Raw genomic sequence first — 25115 nt, 5'->3', positions numbered from 1 at the left:
GTTTTGTTGTGATTGGGTGAATATGCATGTCATCAGTAGCTTCAGGCCTATAACTTTTTGACATGCTATGAGCATGGCCATGAGAGCGAACCACAAGAGGCGGAGGCCGCAGGCCGCAGGCACAATCGCCAACTCATTCATCAGGATACGCTCACGCTTATGCAAGCCATCAACATTCAAGAAGGTCGTTGTTCCTCAGCTCACATACTCTATGTCTGTCTCAGTCTTCAACGAACTCACTACTTTATCACAATACATACTTCTCAGCGTTTCTCTTTCTGATGACAGCTTTCTCTTTCTACTCACTTGAAGTTGGCTGGACCGTAAAGAAAAAGATAACGTAGTGTATTGCAATAGGTGAGCTTCCTTCCAATAAGAAGTTTTATCTGGAAGGATTTCCCCCCTCTTGAGGTAGAGCTGTGAGCCGACTGTTTCTAGCCGCTTAGCATGCCCGTTATTCGTTCAATGGATTTGGAATAATGACTGGAGGAAAGGAAAGTGGTTCTGCTCTACCTCTAACCTTTCTTTTATCTGAGTCAGTCTTGGTCTCAGTAGTCAGCAACTAGTCTTGCGTTATAGAATCAGTGCAGGATCTGTTTCATATCCAATGCATTGTCAAGATATCTGTGGAATCCACTGTTGTGTTTGGTGTTGATTAGTGAACTTTTCGGATAGACCTACAGTTGGTCTGCTCACAAGAACAGGTCTTCGGCGAGCTGTTCCATCGAACCATGCTGTGTAGCTAGCCAATTCGCTTTCAAAGTATGAAACTGTGCCTCGCTTTTCTGTCGCTCTTATTAGGTAAGTGAAAGTGCCACTGTAGATCTGACAGTGAAATCAGGGCACGGTATAAACATTATTGCGATACCTTTATAGAAGCACTTTATCAAAAGATACGGTAAATAGTACCTATATTGTTTGTGTATAGAATCAGGATAGTAAACAGCTCGATATTGTTTTTTATAGAATAATATTATTGATTCATTTGAAGGTCAATTGGATAAAATTGATAATTTTATTTCATTTAATAATTATTCTATATTGATTACTCATTTGATATATTCATTGATGATTTAAAACGATATTGATATATTCATTTTCTAACATTCCACTCCCACTTGAGTTGAATATTTTTTCTTCTAATTCACTCTGAATAATTTATGAAAATAACAAACTAGTTATAAATAATATCGTTTATTGGAAAACAATATGCTGGTGTTCCAACACACAAGAGTAATACAAATAAATAAAGCATTAATAATTATATTATAAAGCTTTCCATTATTTTTTCTCTTTTTTAGATAATTCCATCTAAATCTAAACCAATAATAAACACTCATCTTGAATAGATACTCTTAAAAATTCATAAATTTAGAACTTCTCTTAATACAATTTATGAGTTAGAAAATCACTTCCCAGTGGTTCGGAACCCATTTAAAGCTGGCTACTCATACCTCATCATAATCCTCTCGTCATTACCCTCGCATAGAGCTCATGTGGGCATCATCCTTAAACAAAAAACTATCTGTTGAGTAATAAGTAGCCTTCCCAATATTCAATTCAATTATTATAAGAAAATGATAGCTAGATTCTTAAATACAAACTATGAGAACATATTGTTTCAACATAAGTGTTTGACATGCTTCAACAGTGTTCTTCTGATTGATTAAAAAGTCCAAGCGTGTGAGTGCCACCTTTGCAAATGATAGATGGTCGTCAGGTAGTGGTGGTTGGTAGTAAGTTTGAAAGTTACATAGTTTAGGTGTGACGCACGACGCACGTGTGTGAATCATGATCGGTAAACACTGAACTGCAACCTGTTGAGTCAACCTAGCTGTTGAGACGAATGATATGGGATATCTATGAGATGAGTAATTTCCTTTGAAAAGTATACCTTGGTTTTGAAATAAATCATCACTAGCTTTATATATGTTTTTTGTAAATTATCATCATCAAAAAAACTATTGCTTAAAAAAAATAAGGAGACAATTAAAAAATGAGAATCATAATCCAGAGCAAGCAAAACTGTACGCAACAATCCCATTAAAAGTTTCCTAAACAAATGCCCTACACATTTCTACACGTTTTCAACCTTCTACAGATCTGCAGGGAGAGGCTTTATGGAGATATCGAGAAATCTTCAATCACCTAGGCCTATTCTCTTTTATTTCAAACAATGTTGGAAATTATTTCTCAGAAAGTCTAATAAGTAACAAATGACTACTATCCTATAAGAAGCATTGATAAGAAATTTTATTAATTTTTCAATTTAATTCCTTGTTGAAAAGTCAAAAGGTTCAACTGTTGCCTTTAGAAACTTAAACGTTGCGTTATATTTATGACTTTGGGATAGTTTCATTTCCGAAATATTCAATGAAAAAAAAAACATTTTTGCAATTGAAAATAAAATGGAAGCTGGCAGATTTAGGTATAAGGTATAAGTAACTTAAGTATTAAGTTACAATTTGAAGCACTGAAATATCGGTTGCGCTGTAAGTTATAACTCAGACATATATTGATATTTATAAAATGAAAAACAAGACCAACATGGAATGTGGAATAATCCAGTTAGTGTTGTAGCTATTAAGACAGACAAATAAATGGCAATGATCTTTAGGTTTTTTACTCCGACCTTGAGAAAAGTTCCAGGTTTTGTGAGTTGTTAACCTTGATACAAATACAGTACCGTATGGAAAACGGTAGTCTACTGTTGATTTTTATTGTTGTATCAATAATAATAATTTTTCATAATTACCTATTATGATGGCTATCGCTATATTCAAACTGAGAATAATTTGAGTAGGATGCCAAACCTTTCAGTCATTTTACCAACATTCGGTTTAATCTATATTATTCTCATTCACAGGAAAACTGAATCTCAAACAGAAAAAGTTTTTGTGAATAGTTTTTTACTCTATTTACTTAGATACTTCCTGTGAAATCTAGATATAGCTACAAATGACTCGCAAACTTTCTCTTATAAAAAATTTGATGTATTTGGTAATATATATTGTAAAAAACTTAAATTATAAGTGGTTCAAGAATGATTAAATAATTTTCGCCAACTTGAATGGAAAAAAGAAGCATTTCCCTACTTTTATAAATTATGATGACATCGAACTGTCCATTTTGATAATTCCAATCATCATAAGTTATAAAAAGTGTGCTAGACAGATGAATATTTATTAATTTGAACAAGAGAGCATTTTTCCACAAAATATTTTTTAAATATTAGGTACATGGACTATTCGATCCATTCATAATGGAACTTTGCTGGTGAAGTAATTGCAAAGAGTTATTTTGACAGACTGCAGTCATTTCAGAATAACAAAAAATGACACTCCACCATGTGATGTCTGCAATTTCAATGTACCGGTAAATGAAGGAGAAAGACGTAACTTCCAAAACAGGAGGAGACTCACAGTAGTAATTTAACAAGAATAATTCTATCCTGGTGATACTCTGTATGCGGTTGCACAAGACATTCCTACGAGAAATTCATGAATAGGCAATTTCTATTCTTTGATAAGTTGCCTCAGGGAGTAAGATATTTTATTGGCATCGAGATTTAGAGCAGTGTACTTTTGATATCTCAAAGTAGCTCAAAGACAGAGCATCCATGATGTTGATTACAATATTATGACATGCCTTGTTGGACTGAAATGGTTTTTTATCTTATTTTAAGCCTATTGTGTAAATGTGTTTTTAATGGAAAAACATTTTCATTAAACTCTTATATTATTTAATTAATTCTTTTCTTATTATGAGTCTTCTCCAAAAATTTGTAGCTTTAAGGCGTAATCAATAACATGCTATTCAAGATGATGTGATTGATAGATTAGATATTCTGATCTATTCTAGTAATTTATTTTAGAAAATCAGCCAGGATAATTTACTCATTCTAATTCATATATTCTATCAAAGAAGTTTTATGTGGTTAAAATGAATTGGAATAGGAACAGTTTTCGGCGTGAGCATGTTGATCTTATCCGCAGGTGACTGTACTTATTGTTTTAAAAGTAGATAAATTAAGCAACAACTAATTCTTCATTGGAACTCTCAATTTTTAAAGTAGTCTATCTGTATTACAATGGCATATACTTCCGGTTGTTTCAGGTGTGTCAAGTGAGAAATATCGAGGCAAATATGTGGGGAAATTGAATTCGTACCACCACCAAGTATCGGGAGATGTGTATGCAGTCGATGCCTACACACTTCTCATAACTGGCTTCAATTACGATGGAAACGGACCTGACACGTTTTTCTGGGCGGGAGCCAGCAACAGACCCGGACCACAGGGCTTCATTGTGCATTATCAATAAGTAAGCAACTATCTTGATTTTTGAATAAGGAATAATATGATGATTTGGTTCTAAAATTCTTAGTCTTTACTGGTAATTAAAGTCAATGTTAGCGATTATATGCTATCTCAACAGGTTATAGTAGTATATTCAAAATTTCAACTTATTTTAAAGGAAGAGAAAGGAAGAGAAGTATTTAGTTGATAAACCTCCAAAGAGAAGAGCAATAATTCGTTTAAGGTGAATGGAATATTGATATAATTTGAGTACGGTACCTAATAATTTCTGTGGTGAAATTATTTTCAAACGACTTCTACTGGGCCGGTAGGTTGATTACAATTGATTACTGAGAGTCCAAATTATACCGGTTGTCGCACGAACAGGTTTATACGTTTAATTTTATATTACGTGCCCATTCTTTCAACGAATTTTTTAAATTTTACACAGTTTACAATACAAAGTAGGTTCTGGAAATATTCTGGGAAAATTTCAGCTCCCTAACCTTCGTAGAAACAAAATGGTGGCATATTGAAAATTTTACCAATTCGTTTACTACTCTCATGAGTAATTATCTTATTTGTTTACTACGTTGCAGTAGTATTGCCTCATTTGATGGTACCAGAAATGGATCAAGCAATCTTCCAAAAGATGATGCTCCACCTCATTTCACAAATCATGTTAAGCGTTTACTAAATGACAAACTTCATGGCCGTTGGATTGGTCGTGGAAGTGATTTTTTAGATTGGCCACCCCGATCACCAGATTTAACTGTTTGTGACTTCTTTTTGTGGGGTTACTTGAAGGAGAAAGTTTATGAATTCAATAATGATGTGGAACTAAAACGATCAATAGAAGAGGAACTTCTCCGGATACCGTGGAGTGTCTTTGTAAGAGTTTACAAATCATTTCTTAAGCGCCTGTTATCAGTGTTTTGCTGTGGATGGGTTTCAATTTCAATAATTTTGGACTCTTAAGGTTTCTTATTAGGCCTTGTTCAAGTTGTTTTATTCATAAGTTATATTGCCGTAAAGTGCAACAATAAAAGTATTTTATTAAACCAAAAACACCATTTTAATGCTTTTAAAGTATCTTTTTCAATATGCCGCCATTTCGTTTCTACAAAGGTTAGAGAGTTGAAATTTTCCCAGAATATTTTTAGAACCTAATTTGTGAACTGTGTGAAATTTAAAAAAGTTCGGTGCATGAATGGGCATGTAATATAAAATATACAGTATAAATATATGCAGGATATATTTTTAATCCATGGAATGAACGGCAACTGTTATATAAAGTAACTACATAAAATATCTGTTACATTTTTTAGATAGGCTACCCTGATGATTAAATTCTCTAGTGAGGAAGGAATAAGGCACAGTCGAAACATAAAATTTTTATCCAGTAGTATTATCAAATCCAATAGGGAAAATAAATTACAAAGACTACAGTAATATATAGGCCATAAAAATATACAGTATCCACTCAAGCATATTATAATAATTGCGGACATCACTCCATCACTGATGCATCACCTATCATACTATTCATGTTATTTCATGAGTAAGTCAGGTTGAAACACTAAATTGTAAATTTTTGAACATTTTTCATTCATTCCAGATACATATTTTTGGGTTGGAGTTGGACCTCAACCGTCTTCTAAAGGATTCAAAGTTCCTGATGAGTATGGATAGTGAGTATCATCAGAAATACTGTTAATGAATGATACTTATAGTGAGTATCATCACATTGTCAATATATGAGCAGGATAAATCGATTTCCAACTTCACTTCGGGGCTACGATCGGTTCAAACTTCTCTAACTACTTAAACATCAGAGTCATTCGTATCATTATTTCATCAATCACTAGCAAAACCTCCACCTCTTCATTGATTCTTAGTGGATAGATAAATGATAGATGTGTCCGTGGAAGTTGTTTTCAAAGATGTATGAAAATCAATGTGTTTCAGAGAAATGGAGTGATCTGTAGCAAGAGAAAATAATTGGCTAAAGACCTAATGTTCTCTATTTATTATTAATTTTTACAAAGGCGACTTTCTAGTTGTATTTCGAGCCTAGGTGATGATGAAATTCTATTTCGGTATCTATTTTGATACAGTTATAAAATTCACATGATAATAGGAGCAATACTATGGGTAATATAATTATTATGATTGATTTCTAAATTTCACTCTCCCAAATTTGTTGTTATAAAATATTCAATATTTTGTATAGGCCTGGATGCTTATTCTTCTAATGAATTACTTTGTATAATTGTTTACAGCTTGGAACCATTGCGCTTATATAACTCGGAAACGATTACGCTTCAATTGCCTGGAGACCTGACTGTTTTTGACTTGGACTGGCTGAGCATCTATAATGTAGAAACAAAAGAAAATTTTGGCTCTGTCATTCTTCCAGACAATCCAAACGTGCCACCATCTCTAGCTAAAATAATTGTGAGTATCATATTTGTAAAATGTATTGTAAATTGGATATTTGAAAATTATTATATAGATAATTGTGAGTAATTTTCGCTTCTTTGAATCAAACTTGTGTAAACAGACTTTCAATTTTGAATTTGTTTAAAATATCTAAATCTATAAGAAAATCTTTCTTTTTCAGCCCCATAAAAGTACTCTACCAAATTGCATTCAGCTTCACAAGGACTTACAAGTAAGCTGGGAAATATTTGGACCTCAAATCACCATCCAATTGGCAGGTCAAATTAGTAAGTTTCACAGTTGTAATTCCTATCGTCTGTATCTAAGTGATGAGTAGGCCTACTTCAGGTTTAGATAGGTACTTTAAGATATTATTCACTCATCAGCATACGATTTGGTTGTGAGTTGAGATGTTAATAGTTCACGAAATGCGACTTGAATTACTTGTTAGAGAAAATTAGCTGGTTGAATCTGATAATAAAATCTTACCGAAGAAATATTCTTATGTTCAATATTACAGCGATAGCCTTTGTGATCAACTTTTGGTATTGTAATGGATAAAGTCATGTCCAACGTCCTTTATGAGGAAGAGTAAAGAAAGCCATCAAACATCCACATAATATAAGTTATCAGGTTGTTTTGTTTTTGTTTTTCAGATGATAATAGCTACATGTCTTTTGGACTGAGTGGAAGTAGCGAAAAAGCGCAAATGCTGGGATCTGATGTGGCGATTGCGTTCATAGACGGCCATCGTGGCTATGCTTTGGATTATAATATCACAGCCAATTCTCCTGTAAGAATAAGAATGAGCATCATGAATATATTAGAACAATTGAATAGCTACTATAATTATTTTTCTAATAGTAGGATCGCAATAATTGCTCTCAGTGGCATAACGTTTCCAAACCGGGCCCCCACGCCAAAAAAAATGCCGGGCCCCTCTTCTAAAATCGTAGGTACCATCTTTCTCCAGCCCCCTTCTCCCTTAATCCCAAGCATTAAACTCCAATGTGAACGTACATCTTTCATGAGTGAATTACATATATGTTATAGGGTATATATGCTCAGGAATTCAATGGGAAAATAATTTCTTTCCTCCAATGCTTACTTAAAGATAGTAAATAAAGATAATAAAGATAACGATCTATTTACAACCATTCTGACAATCTTTGTTTGAATCAGAGAGAACATAAGTAGGCTAAATCTTATCTATAAGTAAGTGGTTTGAATAGTCTCAGTCTGGATTGTCTCACCGGATGTATAAATCTTAATGATTTGTAAACAAACAACATTCCTAATCTTTCAATAACCTCACTACCAGCACACAATTTATTATTGAAGCTCCGTCAATGGAACTATAATTATTATTACGAGTAGATTGATGAATGATTGTTTTTTCTTTTTCGCCTTATTCATTATTTCTACTTGTATTCTCTTGATAATTTATAACCAGACTGATAACATTGTTCTATTGCATATTTCTTCTTACACAACCTGTCATTTTCCACAATAAAACTTCTGCTTTTTTATCAAAAGTTACTTCCATGATTATTTAATTTTTCTTTTTAAAGTATACAATATATAATTATCATTTCGGGCCCTAACCCGGGCCCCGTAGACCGGGTAATTTTATTTTTTCAGAAAACCTTTATTAGCCTACATATTATCTGGGCCCTAGCCCGGGCCCCCCCGCACCGCGGGGGCAGCGGGGGTGTACGTTACGCCACTGATTACTCTCAGATTTGACCCAGCTTTTTGTACCATATTTGGTTCGCCAACATTAGTGTCAAACAATTTCTACAGATCGTTCTTCTAAAACCTACAGATCGTTTTATATAGCGAGAGCTGCAACACCAATAAAAGAAAAGATATCAATATTTTAGTATATTAAAAAAATCATATAATATCATTATGAAAATCAATTGTTAATGAAATGCAATTCATAATATTATTAATATCAAGGGTAATACGAGTAAATACAGTAATCTTTACCTTATTCAATGTAATCCACATAGCCCAACATAGTCTAAATCTACTCATGACTCACTTTTCGTTTAGAGAGAATAAGTTCGAATAACTCTGTTCCATACATGATTTGTAAGAAATATATTGTTTATGATGAAATTATAATTTTTAACATAACATATATACACTTTGTATTGCATATATACACATGAACAATGCTGCGTTACAAATGAATGAGATTGAATAAATTTTGTTACAGTGTGTGAAAGTTCTTGGACAGTATAAAGGTGTCTGTAGAGATGATCTCATCGGAGCCATAGATAATAATCAGTTACATACATTCGCCAGGGAAGACGAAATCACTTACATCACCTACCGGAGGACGTTGATTTCATGTAAGATTATTTTATTGGAAAAAGATGTCAATATTATTTTTTATTGTGTAAGGCTTGGCGATGAGTATTTTCAAATTACGCGATTTGCTCAATAATTAATTTATTATCTTACGAGGGAAGGTTGTCAGTCTGGTCTGGTGTTTTTCGTATTATTAGGTGGCACTTCAACGTCAATCCTGTATGGATAGGATAATGGAACTCAATGTTTGGAAGTTGCGTTTATCGTTGATGGAAAGAGTTTGTCTTTCGAGTTGAAAAAAAGTTTCCAGATTGATCAAAATTTGGTACAATTGATGATGCAATGTGGTGTAGCTGCAGCCGATCGGCTGGAATTCCACCGTCATGGGTTTCGTTTGGAAATTTTGAATTTATTATGAATGTCATGAATTTCTTGATCTAAGATCCATTACGTGCTGCTACTGTGCTGCTTCATGATGTTTTCAAAACTTATCAACGATTTGCAGATAATTTGATTAAAATATATTGCTTTACTTACTGACTGGAGCATGCTTTTAGTTCGTGCGAAATCCATTGACAACATTATCACTATTCTCAATATAAATTAAAATCTAATGAAATATTTCTCTGTTATATTCAATCATTCTCTCAGGCTCCTGCATGCATCGTTTACATGGTTCATTTCATTGTATGGGAGATGTCAAAGGTTACTTATGCCAACATACTGGAAGGAGAAAGGCTGAATTGTAATTTTCTCTACTTCTAGTTGAGACAAAGATCTTGTTTACTTTCAGCTGATGCTGGTGACAAAGAGTTCAAGACTGAAGGAGTTAGCCAAGTGATCTGGGCTCTGGGGAGACTGGATGCCAACAATGAGCCTGCATTCCATGACATCTACCCCAGGGGGTCTACACCCATAGAGTTAGGTCGCAAGGAGCCTTACAATACCTGCTATTCGTTCACAAAAACTCAATCAGAGCCAAAGTAAGTGTAATCCAAAGTCTAGAGCACTGATAGTATCATGCCAAGCTGATGAGTTGAGAAATGACTCAGCTACAAAATAACAAGAACTATAATCATATTGCATATCCAAGTTATATCATCCATTATTCTGTGATTTCACATTCGAAATTCATTGCAGTATCATTTTATAATTTGACTGTAATTTAAGTCTGTGAATTTTTACAACTTACAGAGGATAAGATATAGTTGTATTTTAAGTTTTGATATTATATTTCAATGTCATATTAATATTTTTCGTATTATATTTTAATGAGGTTTTATGCACTGCCACTGTCTTATTCTTAGAAAAATCAAAACTTATAATCTTGATTATAGGTACTCGATCATTTGGAAAAATAGCTCAATTGCAATTCTTCCATAAAACTTGGAGTTCTGCGTGTGTGGATAAGAATGATAAATGAGAATAGGTCATATGGATTTATAATCTGTCAATAGACATGCATATTTCCAATTCAAAGAAAATGATTCATTTCTTTTGATAAAAATTTATAGATTGGATCATTATTATTATCATCCATCATAACAGAATCGCTGAGATCAATTTTAGAATTTCCTGTGCATCCATGCAGACAGAACATTTTTATGCCTTGGATATATTCAATTGTTCTTAATTCAATGAATTTCAAATCCATATTTCTTTATTAATACATTTTTTTTTTTAATTTTAATTACTAAAATTCTTTACGTTTCTCTTATAATGATTGGAAATACAGATATCCCATTTTTACTTTCCTTGCCCTATTACCATAGGTAAGGAAAGTATTGCTTTCCGAAAAATTAAGGTTGTGTGTGTGTGTGTGTGTGTGTGTGTGTGTGTGTGTGTGTGTGTGTGAGCGTCTGTGTACACGATATCTCATCTCCCAATTAACAAAATTACTTGAAATTTGGAACTTAAGGTCCTTACAATATAAGGATCCGACACGAAAAAATCGATCCAATGCAATTCAAGATGGCGGATAAAATGGCGAAAATATTGTCAAAAACAGGGTTTTTCGCGATTTTCTCGAAAACGGCTCCAACCGTGATTGATTTGATTTTGATCAAATTTACACCTAAAATAGTAATTGATTAGCTCTATCAACTGCCACAAGTCCCATATCTTTAAAAATTCCAGGAGCTCCGCCCCATCTATGCAAAGTTTGATTTTAGATTTCCAATTATGAGGCTTCAGATACAATTTAAACGAAAAAATTCGAGTGGAAAAGATTAAGCATGAAAATCTCTACAAGTAATGTTCAGTAACATTTTCACCTAAATTTCAAAATAAGCTCGAAATTCGAGAAAATGTTATTATTTCAATTGCTAACTGTTGGCAACTGTTGATTCTATTATATCACTAGCCGTCAGGCTCGCTTTGCTCGCCATATCCGTCTAGAAAGGGGGCTCCGCCCCCTGGACCCCCGACTGGATCGTCCAAGAGTGAGATCAGCAGGCTCGCTTCGCTCGCCTGCATTTTTCATTTGAGCATTTTTATCATATGTTAGGACAATCCAGTCGGGGGTCCAGACTAAACTTCTGGCTAAACGGATATGGCGAGCTAAGCGAGCCTGACGGCTGGTAATATAATATTCCCAGAATTGAAGTAGCAGTGCCCAATCAATTTTTCCGCGATAAATGCATTCAAATCTTGGTGCCAACCTAACAAAGTCAACTCAACTTAATGCCAACCTGACAAAATTATTAATTTAGTTGCCAGTTAACTAGATTATAGTTCTATAGTAACATATGATATGGAAATTTCAATTATAATTAAGAGATTGGGAGAAGAAGAATATACATGCTAAAAGACGAACTTTAAACCCTTAAAAACAACCATTAGAGTTAAAATATTGTCAAAAGATTTCTTAGTGCGCCTCTAAAGGGCCAACTGAACATACCTACCAAATTTGAACGTTTTTGGTCCGGTAGATTTTTAGTTATGCGAGTGAGTGAGTGAGTGAGTGAGTCAGTCAGTCAGTCAGTCAGTCAGTCAGTGAGTGAGTGCCATTTCGCTTTTATATATATAGATTCACTATGAAGAAATAGCAGACTTCGTGTGTCTCCAGCGTTATTGTCCTGTCACCAGCTGGGTTGGATCTTTGAATAGTAGACTTGAGATGCGCGTGAACACTAGCGTCAGGTGATAAATTTTCATAACGGCAAGGAAAGTTGTGTGAGTGCGCCACATTTTTTGTTCAGTATTCACTAATATCAAACTTTGTTAATATTTTTTGAATTGTTATGAACAGGGAACGATGGGAAAGACCAAAGATAATAGATAAATCACTGAGAACATTCACTGCCACCCTGGGCCCCTCTGGCGGAGGGCAACGCGGTTATCCTGCTATCACAGGTAGGCTTACACTTCATTTCTTCGAATAATTTTTGGTTTTTTCTGTGAAAATTTCTCACTTCTTAATGAGAAAGGTGCGTGTAATGGAAAATAATTTGAGGGTGGATAGATAATGGGGAGATTTCAGGAGACTACCTCTCCTTCTTTGAACAAACAGAAGGTAAAAAAACCAATCATCGTTTTCTTCCCATGTAGGCGTACTTGGTGAATTAAAAAAAATGTAAGTTTAATTGTAGCCTACTTGATGGATTTAATAATTGTATCTAGTAATTATAAGATAATTTAATTTTTCAGGATAGGTCAGAATTCAGAACCCGATGACAATGAATGCTTTCATCTTTTTTTTTAAATTGACTCCCTCCTTCATCCTGTCACCAATTTTATGATCTATGATTATCATAATGTTTACACCAAGACTAAGTCTCCTGTCACGACGAGGCGAAGAAATTGATTGAAAATTATCGAAATAGTTATGTTTATTTCTGTTATATGCGCCCAAAGTTTCCAGTCTAGCCATATTATAATAATTATAAAATTGACTTAATAATTTATTAATTTAATACCTACATGAAGAGATTTTGAAAGGGGGCGGAAATTATTTCCTTGTTTTTAATTGGAAGAAAAACGTTGAGGTTTAAAAGGTTTTTATTATACCGTAATCATGTTCTATTCAAATACAGTATGTTTACTGAAGAATATTTTTATATTCAAATGAAATGGATATCTCGCAACTATGGAGTTTAATTGTATAATATATTCAATATACCGTAATTATTTCCTATTCAAATAAAGTACGTATGTTTACTGAAGAATTTTTTATATTCAAATTAAATGGATATTTCACAACTATGGATTTTAATTGTATAATATATTTAATATACCGTAATTATTTTCTATTCAAATACATTATGTTTACTGAAGATTTTTTATATTCAAATTAGTAATGGATATTTCGCAAATAATATATAAGTTATACAGAGAATTACTGTACTTATTAATTCAGCACTCCTCATTCTACGTATTATTGTTGATGCGATATAACTGTGGAAGGTAACTTTGTATTTAGTTGTCAGTTCCTAGCTAATAGCGCACATAGCGAACGGTTCTTTAGCGAAAATTGTAATTTGTGGTTTATCAAATTAATTCATTTTTTGAAGAGACTATTTGTGTAATTACAATCTAAACTTCTCTGTACTAATGTGATAAAGATATTATTTAATATGTTAGATTGGATTCTACTTTGTTACTTTAGAAATTACTTGAACAAATTCTAAGAGAGCAGTACCATTGATCTAGATCCATACATTGTGACTTATCTAGACTCGTGTAAAGTCAATTATATCGTGGCCAATCTAGTGTTCTAGAGCCAATCTATAGTTTTCATCGGAAACTATAGTGTACATGGCGTAGTGTTGTATTAACATTACAGATTGGCCATGATTATATAAATTATGATCTTTCCATTCTCGGCAAATTGGCTATTGTAAGACATCTACTCTATCCAGAAAATTGATTTGTAATACATTTATTCTCTGTTACAGGAATGTCCTCGAATGGCTTAGCGTGGTACCTGAATGGTCTGCTCATACCCGAGATTTGGATGAAGAGAGGATTTACTTACGCATTCCGTATCTTTGGTGGCAATAACCCTCACAGTGCCGAGTTCTACAATCCATTCATAATCACTGATGAGCCGCATGGGGGTGTGGAGAGGCTCAGTGAAGCTGCTCAGAAGCAGATTCGAGTTCTGGGTGGAGTTCAGTATACATTGCGTGGTCAACCACGTCCAACCTCAGGTCTCTGCTATTTTCATTCATTTTCTTCTTTCTTTATTTTTGCTGAGGGTGTGATGCTCTGATCATGATTGGAAATACAGATATCCCATTTTTACTTTCCTTGCCCTATTACCATAGGTAAGGAAAGTATTGCTTTCCGAAAAATTAAGGTTGTGTGTGTGTGTGTGTGTGTGTGTGTGTGTGTGTGTGTGTGTGTGTGTGAGCGTCTGTGTACACGATATCTCATCTCCCAATTAACAAAATTACTTGAAATTTGGAACTTAAGGTCCTTACAATATAAGGATCCGACACGAAAAAAATCGATCCAATGCAATTCAAGATGGCGGATAAAATGGCGAAAATATTGTCAAAAACAGGGTTTTTCGCGATTTTCTCGAAAACGGCTCCAACCGTGATTGATTTGATTTTGATCAAATTTACACCTAAAATAGTAATTGATTAGCTCTATCAACTGCCACAAGTCCCATATCTGTAAAAATTCCAGGAGCTCCGCCCCATCTATGCAAAGTTTGATTTTAGATTTCCAATTATGAGGCTTCAGATACAATTTAAACGAAAAAATTCTAGTGGAAAAGATTAAGCATGAAAATCTCTACAAGTAATGTTCAGTAACATTTTCACCTAAAATTCAAAATAAGCTCGAAATTCGAGAAAATGTTATTATTTCAATTGCTAACTGTTGGCAACTGTTGATTCTATTATATCACTAGCCGTCAGGCTCGCTTTGCTCGCCATATCCGTCTAGCCAGGGGGCTCCGCCCCCTGGACCCCCGACTGGATCGTCCAAGAGTGAGATCAGCAGGCTCGCTTCGCTCGCCTGCATTTTTCATTTGAGCATTTTTATCATATGTTAGGACAATCCAGTCGGGGGTCCAGACTAAACGTCTGGCTAAACGGATATGGCGAGCTAAGCGAGCCTGACGGCTGGTAATATAATATTCCCAGAATTGAAGTAGCAGTGCCCAATCAATTTTTCCGCGATAAATGCATTCAAATCTTCAACTTGGTGCCAACCTAACAAAGTCAACTCAACTTAATGCCAACCTGACAAAATTATTAATTTAGTTGCCAGTTAACTAGATTATAGTTCTATAGTAACATATGATATGGAAATTTCAATTATAATTAAGAGATTGGGAGAAGAAGAATATACATGCTAAAAGACGAACTTTAAACCCTTAAAAACAACCCTTAGAGTTAAAATATTGTCAAAAGATTTCTTAGTGCGCCTCTAAAGGGCCAACTGAACATACCTACCAAATTTGAACGTTTTTGGTCCGGTAGATTTTTAGTTATGCGAGTGAGTGAGTGAGTGCCATTTCGCTTTTATATATATAGATTCACTATGAAGAAATAGCAGACTTCGTGTGTCTCCAGCGTTATTGTCCTGTCACCAGCTGGGTTGGATCTTTGAATAGTAGACTTGAGATGCGCGTGAACACTAGCGTCAGGTGATAAATTTTCATAACGGCAAGGAAAGTTGTGTGAGTGCGCCACATTTTTTGTTCAGTATTCACTAATATCAAACTTTGTTAATATTTTTTGAATTGTTATGAACAGGGAACGATGGGAAAGACCAAAGATAATAGATAAATCACTGAGAACATTCACTGCCACCCTGGGCCCCTCTGGCGGAGGGCAACGCGGTTATCCTGCTATCACAGGTAGGCTTACACTTCATTTCTTCGAATAATTTTGTTTTTTCTGTGAAAATTTCTCACTTCTTAATGAGAAAGGTGCGTGTAATGGAAAATAATTTGAGGGTGGATAGATAATGGGGAGATTTCAGGAGACTACCTCTCCTTCATTGAACAAACAGAAGGTAAAAAAACCAATCATCGTTTTCTTCCCATGTAGGCGTACTTGGTGAATTAAAAAAAAGTAAGTTTAATTGTAGCCTACTTGATGGCTTTAATAATTGTATCTAGTAATTATAAGATAATTTAATTTTTCAGGATAGGTCAGAATTCAGAACCCGATGACAATGAATGCTTTCATCTTTTTTTTTTTAAATTGGCTCCCTCCTTCATCCTGTCACCAATTTTATGTTCTATGATTATCATAATGTTTACACCAAACTAAGTCTCCTGTCACGACGAGGCGAAGAAATTGATTGAAAATTATTGAAATAGTTATGTTTATTTCTGTTATATGCGCCCAAAGTTTCCAGTCTAGCCATATTATAATAATTATAAAATTGACATAATAATTTATTAATTTAATACCTACATGAAGAGATTTTGAAAGGGGGCGGAAATTATTTCCTTGTTTTTAATTGGAAGAAAAACGATGAGGTTTAAAAGGTTTTTATTATACCGTAATTATGTTCTATTCAAATACAGTATGTTTACTGAAGAATATTTTTATATTCAAATGAAATGGATATCTCGCAACTATGGAGTTTAATTGTATAATATATTCAATATACCGTAATTATTTCCTATTCAAATAAAGTACTTATGTTTACTGAAGAATTTTTTATATTCAAATTAAATGGATATTTCACAACTATGGATTTTAATTGTATAATATATTTAATATACCGTAATTATTTTCTATTCAAATACATTATGTTTACTGAAGATTTTTTATATTCAAATTAATAATGGATATTTCGCAAATAATATATATAAGTTATACAGAGAATTACTGTACTTATTAATTCAGCACTCCCCATTCTACGTATTATTGTTGATGCAATATAACTGTGGAAGGTAACTTTGTATTTAGTTGTCAGTTCCTAGCTAATAGCGCACATAGCGAACGGTTCTTTAGCGAAAATTGTAATTTGTGGTTTATCAAATTAATTCATTTTTTGAAGAGACTATTTGTGTAATTACAATCTAAACTTCTCTGTACTAATGTGATAAAGATATTATTTAATATGTTAGATTGGATTCTACTTTGTTACTTTAGAAATTACTTGAACAAATTCTAAGAGAGCAGTACCATTGATCTAGATCCATACATTGTGACTTATCTAGACTCGTGTAAAGTCAATTATATCGTGGCCAATCTAGTGTTCTAGAGCCAATCTATAGTTTTCATCGAAAACTATAGTGTACATGGCGTAGTGTTGTATTAACATTACAGATTGGCCATGATTATATAAATTATGATCTTTCCATTCTCGGCAAATTGGCTATTGTAAGACATCTACTCTATCCAGAAAATTGATTTGTAATACATTTTTCTCTGTTACAGGAATGTCCTCGAATGGCTTAGCGTGGTACCTGAATGGTCTGCTCATACCCGAGATTTGGATGAAGAGAGGATTTACTTACGCATTCCGTATCTTTGGTGGCAATAACCCTCACAGTGCCGAGTTCTACAATCCATTCATAATCACTGATGAGCCGCATGGGGGTGTGGAGAGGCTCAGTGAAGCTGCTCAGAAGCAGATTCGAGTTCTGGGTGGAGTTCAGTATACATTGCGTGGTCAACCACGTCCAACCTCAGGTCTCTGCTATTTTCATTCATTTTCTTCTTTCTTTATTTTTGCTGAGGGTGTGATGCTCTGATCATGAGGTTTGAAATTGACTGTTGATGACTTATTATTTGAAATATTGGAAAATGTGTTGTAATAACGGGTGCTTTTTTAGAGGTATAGAATTTTAAATTGGCCTCACTGTTCAAGATGGCGACCGATTTAACAGATGTTACATGATTTATTCTCAGTTTTGTTTGGCAATTCATCATGAATAAACTTACCTCTGAACAATGCTGGCAAATAGTGCAATTTTATTTCGAAAATAATGGTTCTATGCGGAATAGGATACGTATCGCGCCCTCAATTTTATCGTTGAAAAAAATCGTCCATCAGAGCAGTTAATTCGATTAACTCTCGTTTTCGCACCTCGTTTACTCTTATTGATAACTCGCATCCTCAGAGACGCCGTACGGTGCGTACAGAAGTGGGTATTGCTACTGTAGAGCGTAGCATTGAGGAAGACCCGAATGAGTCCATCCGCCATCGAGCACAGCAATTGGATATGTGTCCATCCACTTTATGGAAGATTACTAACTTTTTCATTCCTGAATTGAACAACCATGATGTCCAGGAGCTGTGGTTCAAACAAGATGGTGCAACATGTCACACTGCTCGTGCCACATATTGATTTATATTATTGATAGGCACGTTTGGTAATTCAATAAACATGTAAACAATTTAAAAATAAAACACAAAACCCATAACCATTAATTATTATTTATATTTAAATATTTCAAATCTTGACCACTGCTCGTGGTAGTGCAAATCGAAACTCATATTATATCAACAGCTATTCAACAATTGAACATGTAATGGGTAGGGTACTCAGGACTGAAGAGAATCAATCAGAGAAGTCAATACGTCTTCAATCAGCACTTAATCACGGTTATATATTTCAAAAATGTTATATTCAAATGAGCCGCTAAAAATATTTTGGAATTATATTATTAGAAGTTCAATCCAATAAATTGAATGAGGGGGTACAATAAAATTGAGATTTATCTTTTTGCATAATATTTATCTAGATTAGTGGTTCACAATAAGTGGTCCGCGAGGAGCCCGAGAGAAGAAAAATTGATGTTTTAAGCTTTATGAATGTTTTTAGAATTATCTTTATTGGTTTATGTAAAAGTATAATCAAATTCCTATCGAAAATGTTATTCCCAAATTATCGTAAGTTCAAAATATGTTTCCGATCGGTAAAAGAAGTGCAACTTTACAATGCAATAAGATAGGAATAAAGTTTGTTTGGAATCTTAATGGCAGATTTGTACCACTTGATCATGCTATCCAATCAAATGCATGCCAGTCAATGGACACACTGTGGTATAACTTATAGTTACTGTAGCCAGAACAATGTAATAGTTTTAATATTATTATTTATGTAGCCTATGTAACAAAACTTTGACTACGCATCTCTTGACTACTGATTTTTTAGGACGAGTGTTGAGTTATTAATGTCTGATTATTCTTATTGTCTATTTATTATTATTGTTTTTTATTATTGAATTGTGTTGCAATTTGTACCGAACGTAATAATTCTCATCACTCATGACCTCAGAAATGGTTAAAATAGAATATTATTCCATTTAATAATTATGTAAGGAATTACGATAATAATTTCAATTTTTTAACGATTTCAATAATTATTTACATTATTCTAAAGATTTTTATTTTTAATATTCGATGGATCGTTATAGATGATACTGAAGATGGATGATATTATTAGTAGATAGGAGATTTTTGATACCTAGTTATACTATTGTATAACTTGCCCAGCTGTAAACTCTCAGGTGAAATCCCCATACACTTAACTTAATAAAATGCATCAGGATGCATCAATTAATAGAATGTAAATAAATACAGCCAGAGTTTTTCATCTGTCAATGAAAAAATGTTCTTAATAGGTTAGTGTTTCAAGTTTGGATACGATAGGCTACGTAATAAGTGGTCCTTTAAATTCTAATGTCATTCCTTAATTCTTGGTAAAATCAAAGTTTTTGAAAAAAACATGAGGATAAGCAGATGTTGCTGCGATTCTTATACGGTGTTTTAAATATCTTATTAGCTGCAGCATTGATTATAATGTTGATGTATCTCATGTTGTTGCTCAATTTTGTTTATTCTTACGTTTTGAGAAATGTGCAGCCCATAGACTATCAGCCAAGGCCTAGTGGAGCGTCAATGATGAGTAGTATTGATGTGGATGAAATTGATTGACATTCGTTCATATGTTTTAAAAGTAATCAAGGGTTTGAATGTTTTTATTTTCCATTATTAGTCTAATAGAAAAAATTAAATTGTAAAATATTTATCTATGATGTTTTTGTCAAAGTTATTTTGTTTTATAAATTATAGAAGTAACAGTACGTTAATAATAAAGTTCCCAATATCAAGTAACGTTTTATGGATGTATGGGGCCATCTCGTCCTGATTCCACTAAAAATAAATGTTAGCAACTATATCTTAAAGAAAAGAAACCTATTTTACAAAATCTCATAAGCATTGAAATAGTGTTGCGTTATTAACTTGCTTTTGGAATGACGTCAAAAAATGGTCGGTATTGTCTGTGCATCAATGATGCTTAGTTCATCAACAATTTTGCTTGAACTTTGCTTTGCAATATAATGTTGTCAATGACAGTCCTACCTTCAGAATCCAATTTTGACACTGTCTAGTTCTAGCTTTGATTGTCAGTAAATATGACTTCCAATAATAAGTTGAAAACAAAAGTATTGTAACTTCTTTCTATAGGTCTATCCCTGCATCCCTTATACCGTAGTGTAAAAGATAAATTCAGTAGCCTTCTATGAAAAAGACTATATCAAAGGCTAATTTACAAATAATCCATATAAACATTATTATCTAATCTGAATTATTTTGTCGTTTCAGCCGGACCTTTGTGTCTTGCTCGTCACAAAGGTGTTGATAGGCGGCTGGATGATGATTTTCCCACTTTTAGAAAATTCAATAAATCTCTACATGTAACGTGCGAATCAGGTAAACTATAAGTTCATGATACCGGGTGCGGCAGCAAAACTTTTTTTTTAAGTGAACGCAATTCATTCAGCTGATGTAGTAGAGCAAAATCGGTCTCGTTAGAGAGGTCGGACTATAAAGTTTTCTTCCCGACATGTATAGTCGCCATCATGCATTGGAACAATAAGAAGCGTGCATTTGCCTTGAGACTTATTTTTCGAGCGTATGTTCTGTGATCATAACCAAACGCGCATTTTGAAATCGTTTTAATTTAACCCCTTTGGCTACTGTCCCGGACCGGAAATCAATTGTTACGTGGGTCACTACGTGACTTCATTGAGGGAACACTTTCCAAGACGCCTCATCTCACTTAGGAGTGATTTGGAGTGGCCAGCCCGATCTCTCAATTTGAACCCTTGTAAATTATTTCTATTGGGGTTTTCGAAATCCCTTGTGAACCGTCCAAGGACCCTACAAGATTTGAAGATCAATACCAGGGAAGAAATTGCTAACATCACGCCTGAAATGCTGGCAGGAGTCATGACAAACGCCAGAAATCGGCTTACTCAGTGTATGGAGAATGGGGGACGTCACCTGCCTGATTTGATATTCAAAACTAATTGAAACAAAACTTTATATATGTGTCTACATTACAAAAAATTTATACAAACTTTCTGAATCATACAAAGAGTTCTATTTACTTAAAAAAAGTAAGTTTCGCTGCTGCACTCTATAATTATTAAGATTTATTTCATTAAATTAATAAGATGATAATGCCTGTAAAACTTATTAGAAGATAATAATCTACTTAAATCATATTGTAACCTATGTATTTAATTAATAAGTAATGATTTGATTTCATTGTTAATAGAGTGTTTGAAAACTGTAAACACTCACAATGATTATTGCCAAAATAGAATTTAAATAATGCAACTCTCAACGAGCTTGTGAGCCACATCAAAAAATATCGATGAGAATGACTAATTCTCAAAAATTCTTCCTTTTAATTTGATCTGCAAAATCTCAAGGATAGCAGTTTCTTCCAATCCATAATGAGACTGAGGGTCTCTATGGATTATATTATGGATACGACCATATTATATCAATATGGTTACTAAATCATTGACATGCGATTTGGTTTCGTGGTTGCGATGATTAGCTATCGATAAGATAAGTTAAGCTCCATACGCCTGCTACTCGCTTTTAAGGGTGACTACTTTGAGACCCAAACTCCTCTATAGTCTGTATTGAATTACTTGAGACTTGGTCCTCCAACCGAAGAAATTACAGGTTTGCCAAATCCTGTAAAATTGCAACTTTCTTAAATTTCCAATTTAACCTTAGATGTAGAATATCTTCCTCCATATCCCATATAGTGCTGAAAAAGTTTCATGGTTGAAGGATTAAAAGGAAGATCAATTAATTTGAAGGAATTAAAAACATTGCAAAACTATTATTTTTTTGAATATCACTTCCCTCAGTATTAAGGGAGGTATTGAGTGAGATTTTTATATCCTAGTAACGGGGAGAATGTCTTCTTTCTATTGGTGTCGATCATTTTTATCTGGCTTATAGTTATTTTTTAAACTGATGATTATGTTCGTCAATGTCGAGACATTTCGAGCAGAAAACACACAGGGGGTGATAATAGGGAGTTATGATATCTTCACCTCTTAACTACCCTCAACAAAACTGAAAGTTAAAAATTTCCCTTCAAATTCCTTTGTCAATTGTCTATTGTTTCAAAACTCTTGATTTATACTTAACACTAAAGTAGATGCAAAGGTCATAGAGGAATGCATAAAATTATACATTATGCAATTATACAATATTATGCATAAATTATACATTAAATTGAAGAGAATTCAATTCACTATAATCTCAGCATTGATTTTCTTCATCAATAATTAAAAAGGTATGAAGCTAATAGGAGCAAAAACTGGAGGCAAACGTGTTTTTCTAATATCTTGAAAACTATGAGAGACATAAGTTTATCAGCATGGAGTTTTTCCATCAATTTTTGAAAAGTTATAAGAGCAGAAATAACATAATTGGATGAGGTTTTATTTTTAAAAATGTCACACCTTCAAGATAAAGGTTTCAATATGACTTTTGATATGTTTACCTCCTTTCTACCATAAACAGAACTGCGGGGTCAAAATTGCCTACCAAACTTTTCCCTCTAGAACCTTTCGTTGACTGGACTACCGATAATTCTGAAATGACAAATTTCAAAGATTTTAGCTTTAGGCACTCATATCTCAATAAGAATGAGAAAAAGTTCATCCTTATAAATTTTGGTAACTTGATAGTATCCAAAATTTTTGAAAAGTGTCACCGGTGATAAGCTTCAAAAGTTTGATGCACACTGCACAGCCTTATTGAACTATGACAGAGTAGCCTATATTAGAATACAGGCCAGAGGTAATAAAATGGAAATTGTGTGGCAAGCCTGGGAATGTTGCAATGATGGGGGTGTAGACTGGAATTATAGGATTTTCATGAGTTTGTCCATCAGGATATGTAAAGACAATATTGTTTTGTTGATTAAAATCAATAAACCAATTTGTTCTGGATGAATGATTTATTGCATATTTTAAATGAAACAAAGAAATGCTGCCAACTACTATTTATAAATCAACCACTCATGAGTCTTTGTGTTTTTTCATTATTGAGAAATACCACATCATATACACAATCTAACATAGTAACTATAGTATTGTATGTTTGACATGGCTCCTTATTTATCAATTAGATATGTTGTTGGTAACTGTGTGATAAGCGTGGTGTTTGCTTGCAGGAGATCCAGCCATTCTGGAAGTCACACCTAACTCCTCGTGGCCGGATACAGTTTACTACAACAGTTACACGCACTCGAACATGGGCTGGAAAATACACATCATCGACTCTTTTTCCGCTTCGTACAGTTCCTCTCCTCAGCTCACTAGTTTTATGTTTTGTGCCTTCCAACTTATAGCACTTTCAACAATACCATTCATAATTTAAAGCAGTCTATTTGATTATGTTTGAAAGTTTGTAATAAAAGAGTCAAATTAATTTCATAGTTTCCAATTCAAAATAGTTGCACCAATCCTACAGGTCTGGGTCATATAATATGCAACGAACTTGTTCTTTTCAATAATTTTTTTATTAGCATTAGAGTTCAACCACTACCCCCTAGATTCACAAATCTAGATGGTAGTGGTTAGATAAATAAATCCAGGTGGTAGTGATCTAACCCGCTTTACCATAATTACATTGAGTATCTAGGTACTTTACTATAGAGGTTTCAGCCACGAGAAAAATCTTGAAATCGCAGCGGCGTTATGGAAGTCAAGCTTTTTCTCATGACTTCATGATAGATCTATAGTGAGAATGTAATTAGTGTAAATAGAATGTCTAAAACTATCACCAAATGCCTTATAAAACTAGTCAGTGACACCACAAGTCAGAGTCACATTTCTTCCATATCTCTAAAACGTATCGACTGATAGCATAGCCACCTCTAATACAAGACCCTGGCATACGATATTGCAACGTTGCAGTGTAGGCCTAGAATCTAGTACATGATTGGTGAAAAAAATCAGCTGTTATTATTTTAAATCTTTTCCACCAATCATGTTTAGATTCTAGGCCTACACTGCGACGTAGCAATATCGTAGGCTAGGGCCTTGTATTAGAGATTGCTATGCTGATAGTCAAATTGAGTTTCGCGCACTACAAAAGTGATAATTATTACTTCTTTGATACAGAATAAAAAAATAGAGATCTGCTAAATGGAAATATTGTGCAATAAATTTTTGTGATATGAGAACTAGTTGTACTCCTTTATACACTTTATATATGTACTTTTTCAATTCATTTCCTTCAAACTATTGAACGTCGTATTTAATTTTTATTGTGATTGTCACAATTTGTGTTTGTGAAATCGACATTTGAATGGGTAAAACCAGTGGAGCTGAGAGGGTTCAAAATACAGTAGTGAATGTAGATAGTTGCGTCAGAACATGGTGCAGCGTCAAAGTTGAAGGTCCCTGCACCTTCGCCGCTTCATCATGTTTACATAGACATCTGTCTCACTAAATGAATAGACAAATATTATTGTGAGATGTAAGTTATGTTTACCAGTTTTGTTTTCTATTGATCACTTTGGCGGCCATATTTGCATTGATTTGAATATTTTTCCTATGCTATAGCATTACAGCAATATTTATTCCATTCATAAATAGAATAAAGTATTTTCTACATATTTTTTTAATCAATGAAGTATTAAAATGATGAAATAATACTAATGAATGCTCTTAATAAACCAGGCAACTCAAAAACTCTATATCATTGTAAAAAGAAACTTTGGATTTTCCTTCAGATTTAAAATTATAGAAATGATTAAATAATTCTGATAATACTTGGATATTGCCATTTAAAAATCTCAAGCCCA

The 25115-nt window shown here is 33.7% G+C and overlaps 1 protein-coding gene across 1 annotated transcript; it reads left to right on the top strand.

The window, feature by feature from the left end:
• Nucleotides 1-435: 435 nt before the first annotated feature.
• Nucleotides 436-24491, top strand: LOC111053299 (protein Skeletor, isoforms B/C). The gene is made up of 13 exons (XM_039423038.1): nucleotides 436-801; nucleotides 4117-4309; nucleotides 4897-5030; nucleotides 5916-5988; nucleotides 6580-6754; nucleotides 6921-7026; nucleotides 7396-7532; nucleotides 8964-9099; nucleotides 9852-10041; nucleotides 12309-12412; nucleotides 13954-14208; nucleotides 20591-20698; nucleotides 23478-24491. The coding sequence occupies exons 1-13, from the start codon at nucleotides 765-767 to the stop codon at nucleotides 23681-23683; spliced, it is 1854 nt and encodes a 617-aa protein (XP_039278972.1). The 5' UTR covers nucleotides 436-764; the 3' UTR covers nucleotides 23684-24491.
• Nucleotides 24492-25115: the final 624 nt, after the last annotated feature.

This window comes from Nilaparvata lugens, chromosome 1, assembly GCF_014356525.2.
Source record: "Nilaparvata lugens isolate BPH chromosome 1, ASM1435652v1, whole genome shotgun sequence".
NCBI lineage: Eukaryota > Metazoa > Arthropoda > Insecta > Hemiptera > Delphacidae > Nilaparvata > Nilaparvata lugens.
Note: the sequence above shows the minus strand (reverse complement) of the source record. Positions and strands in the feature narration are given on the sequence as shown.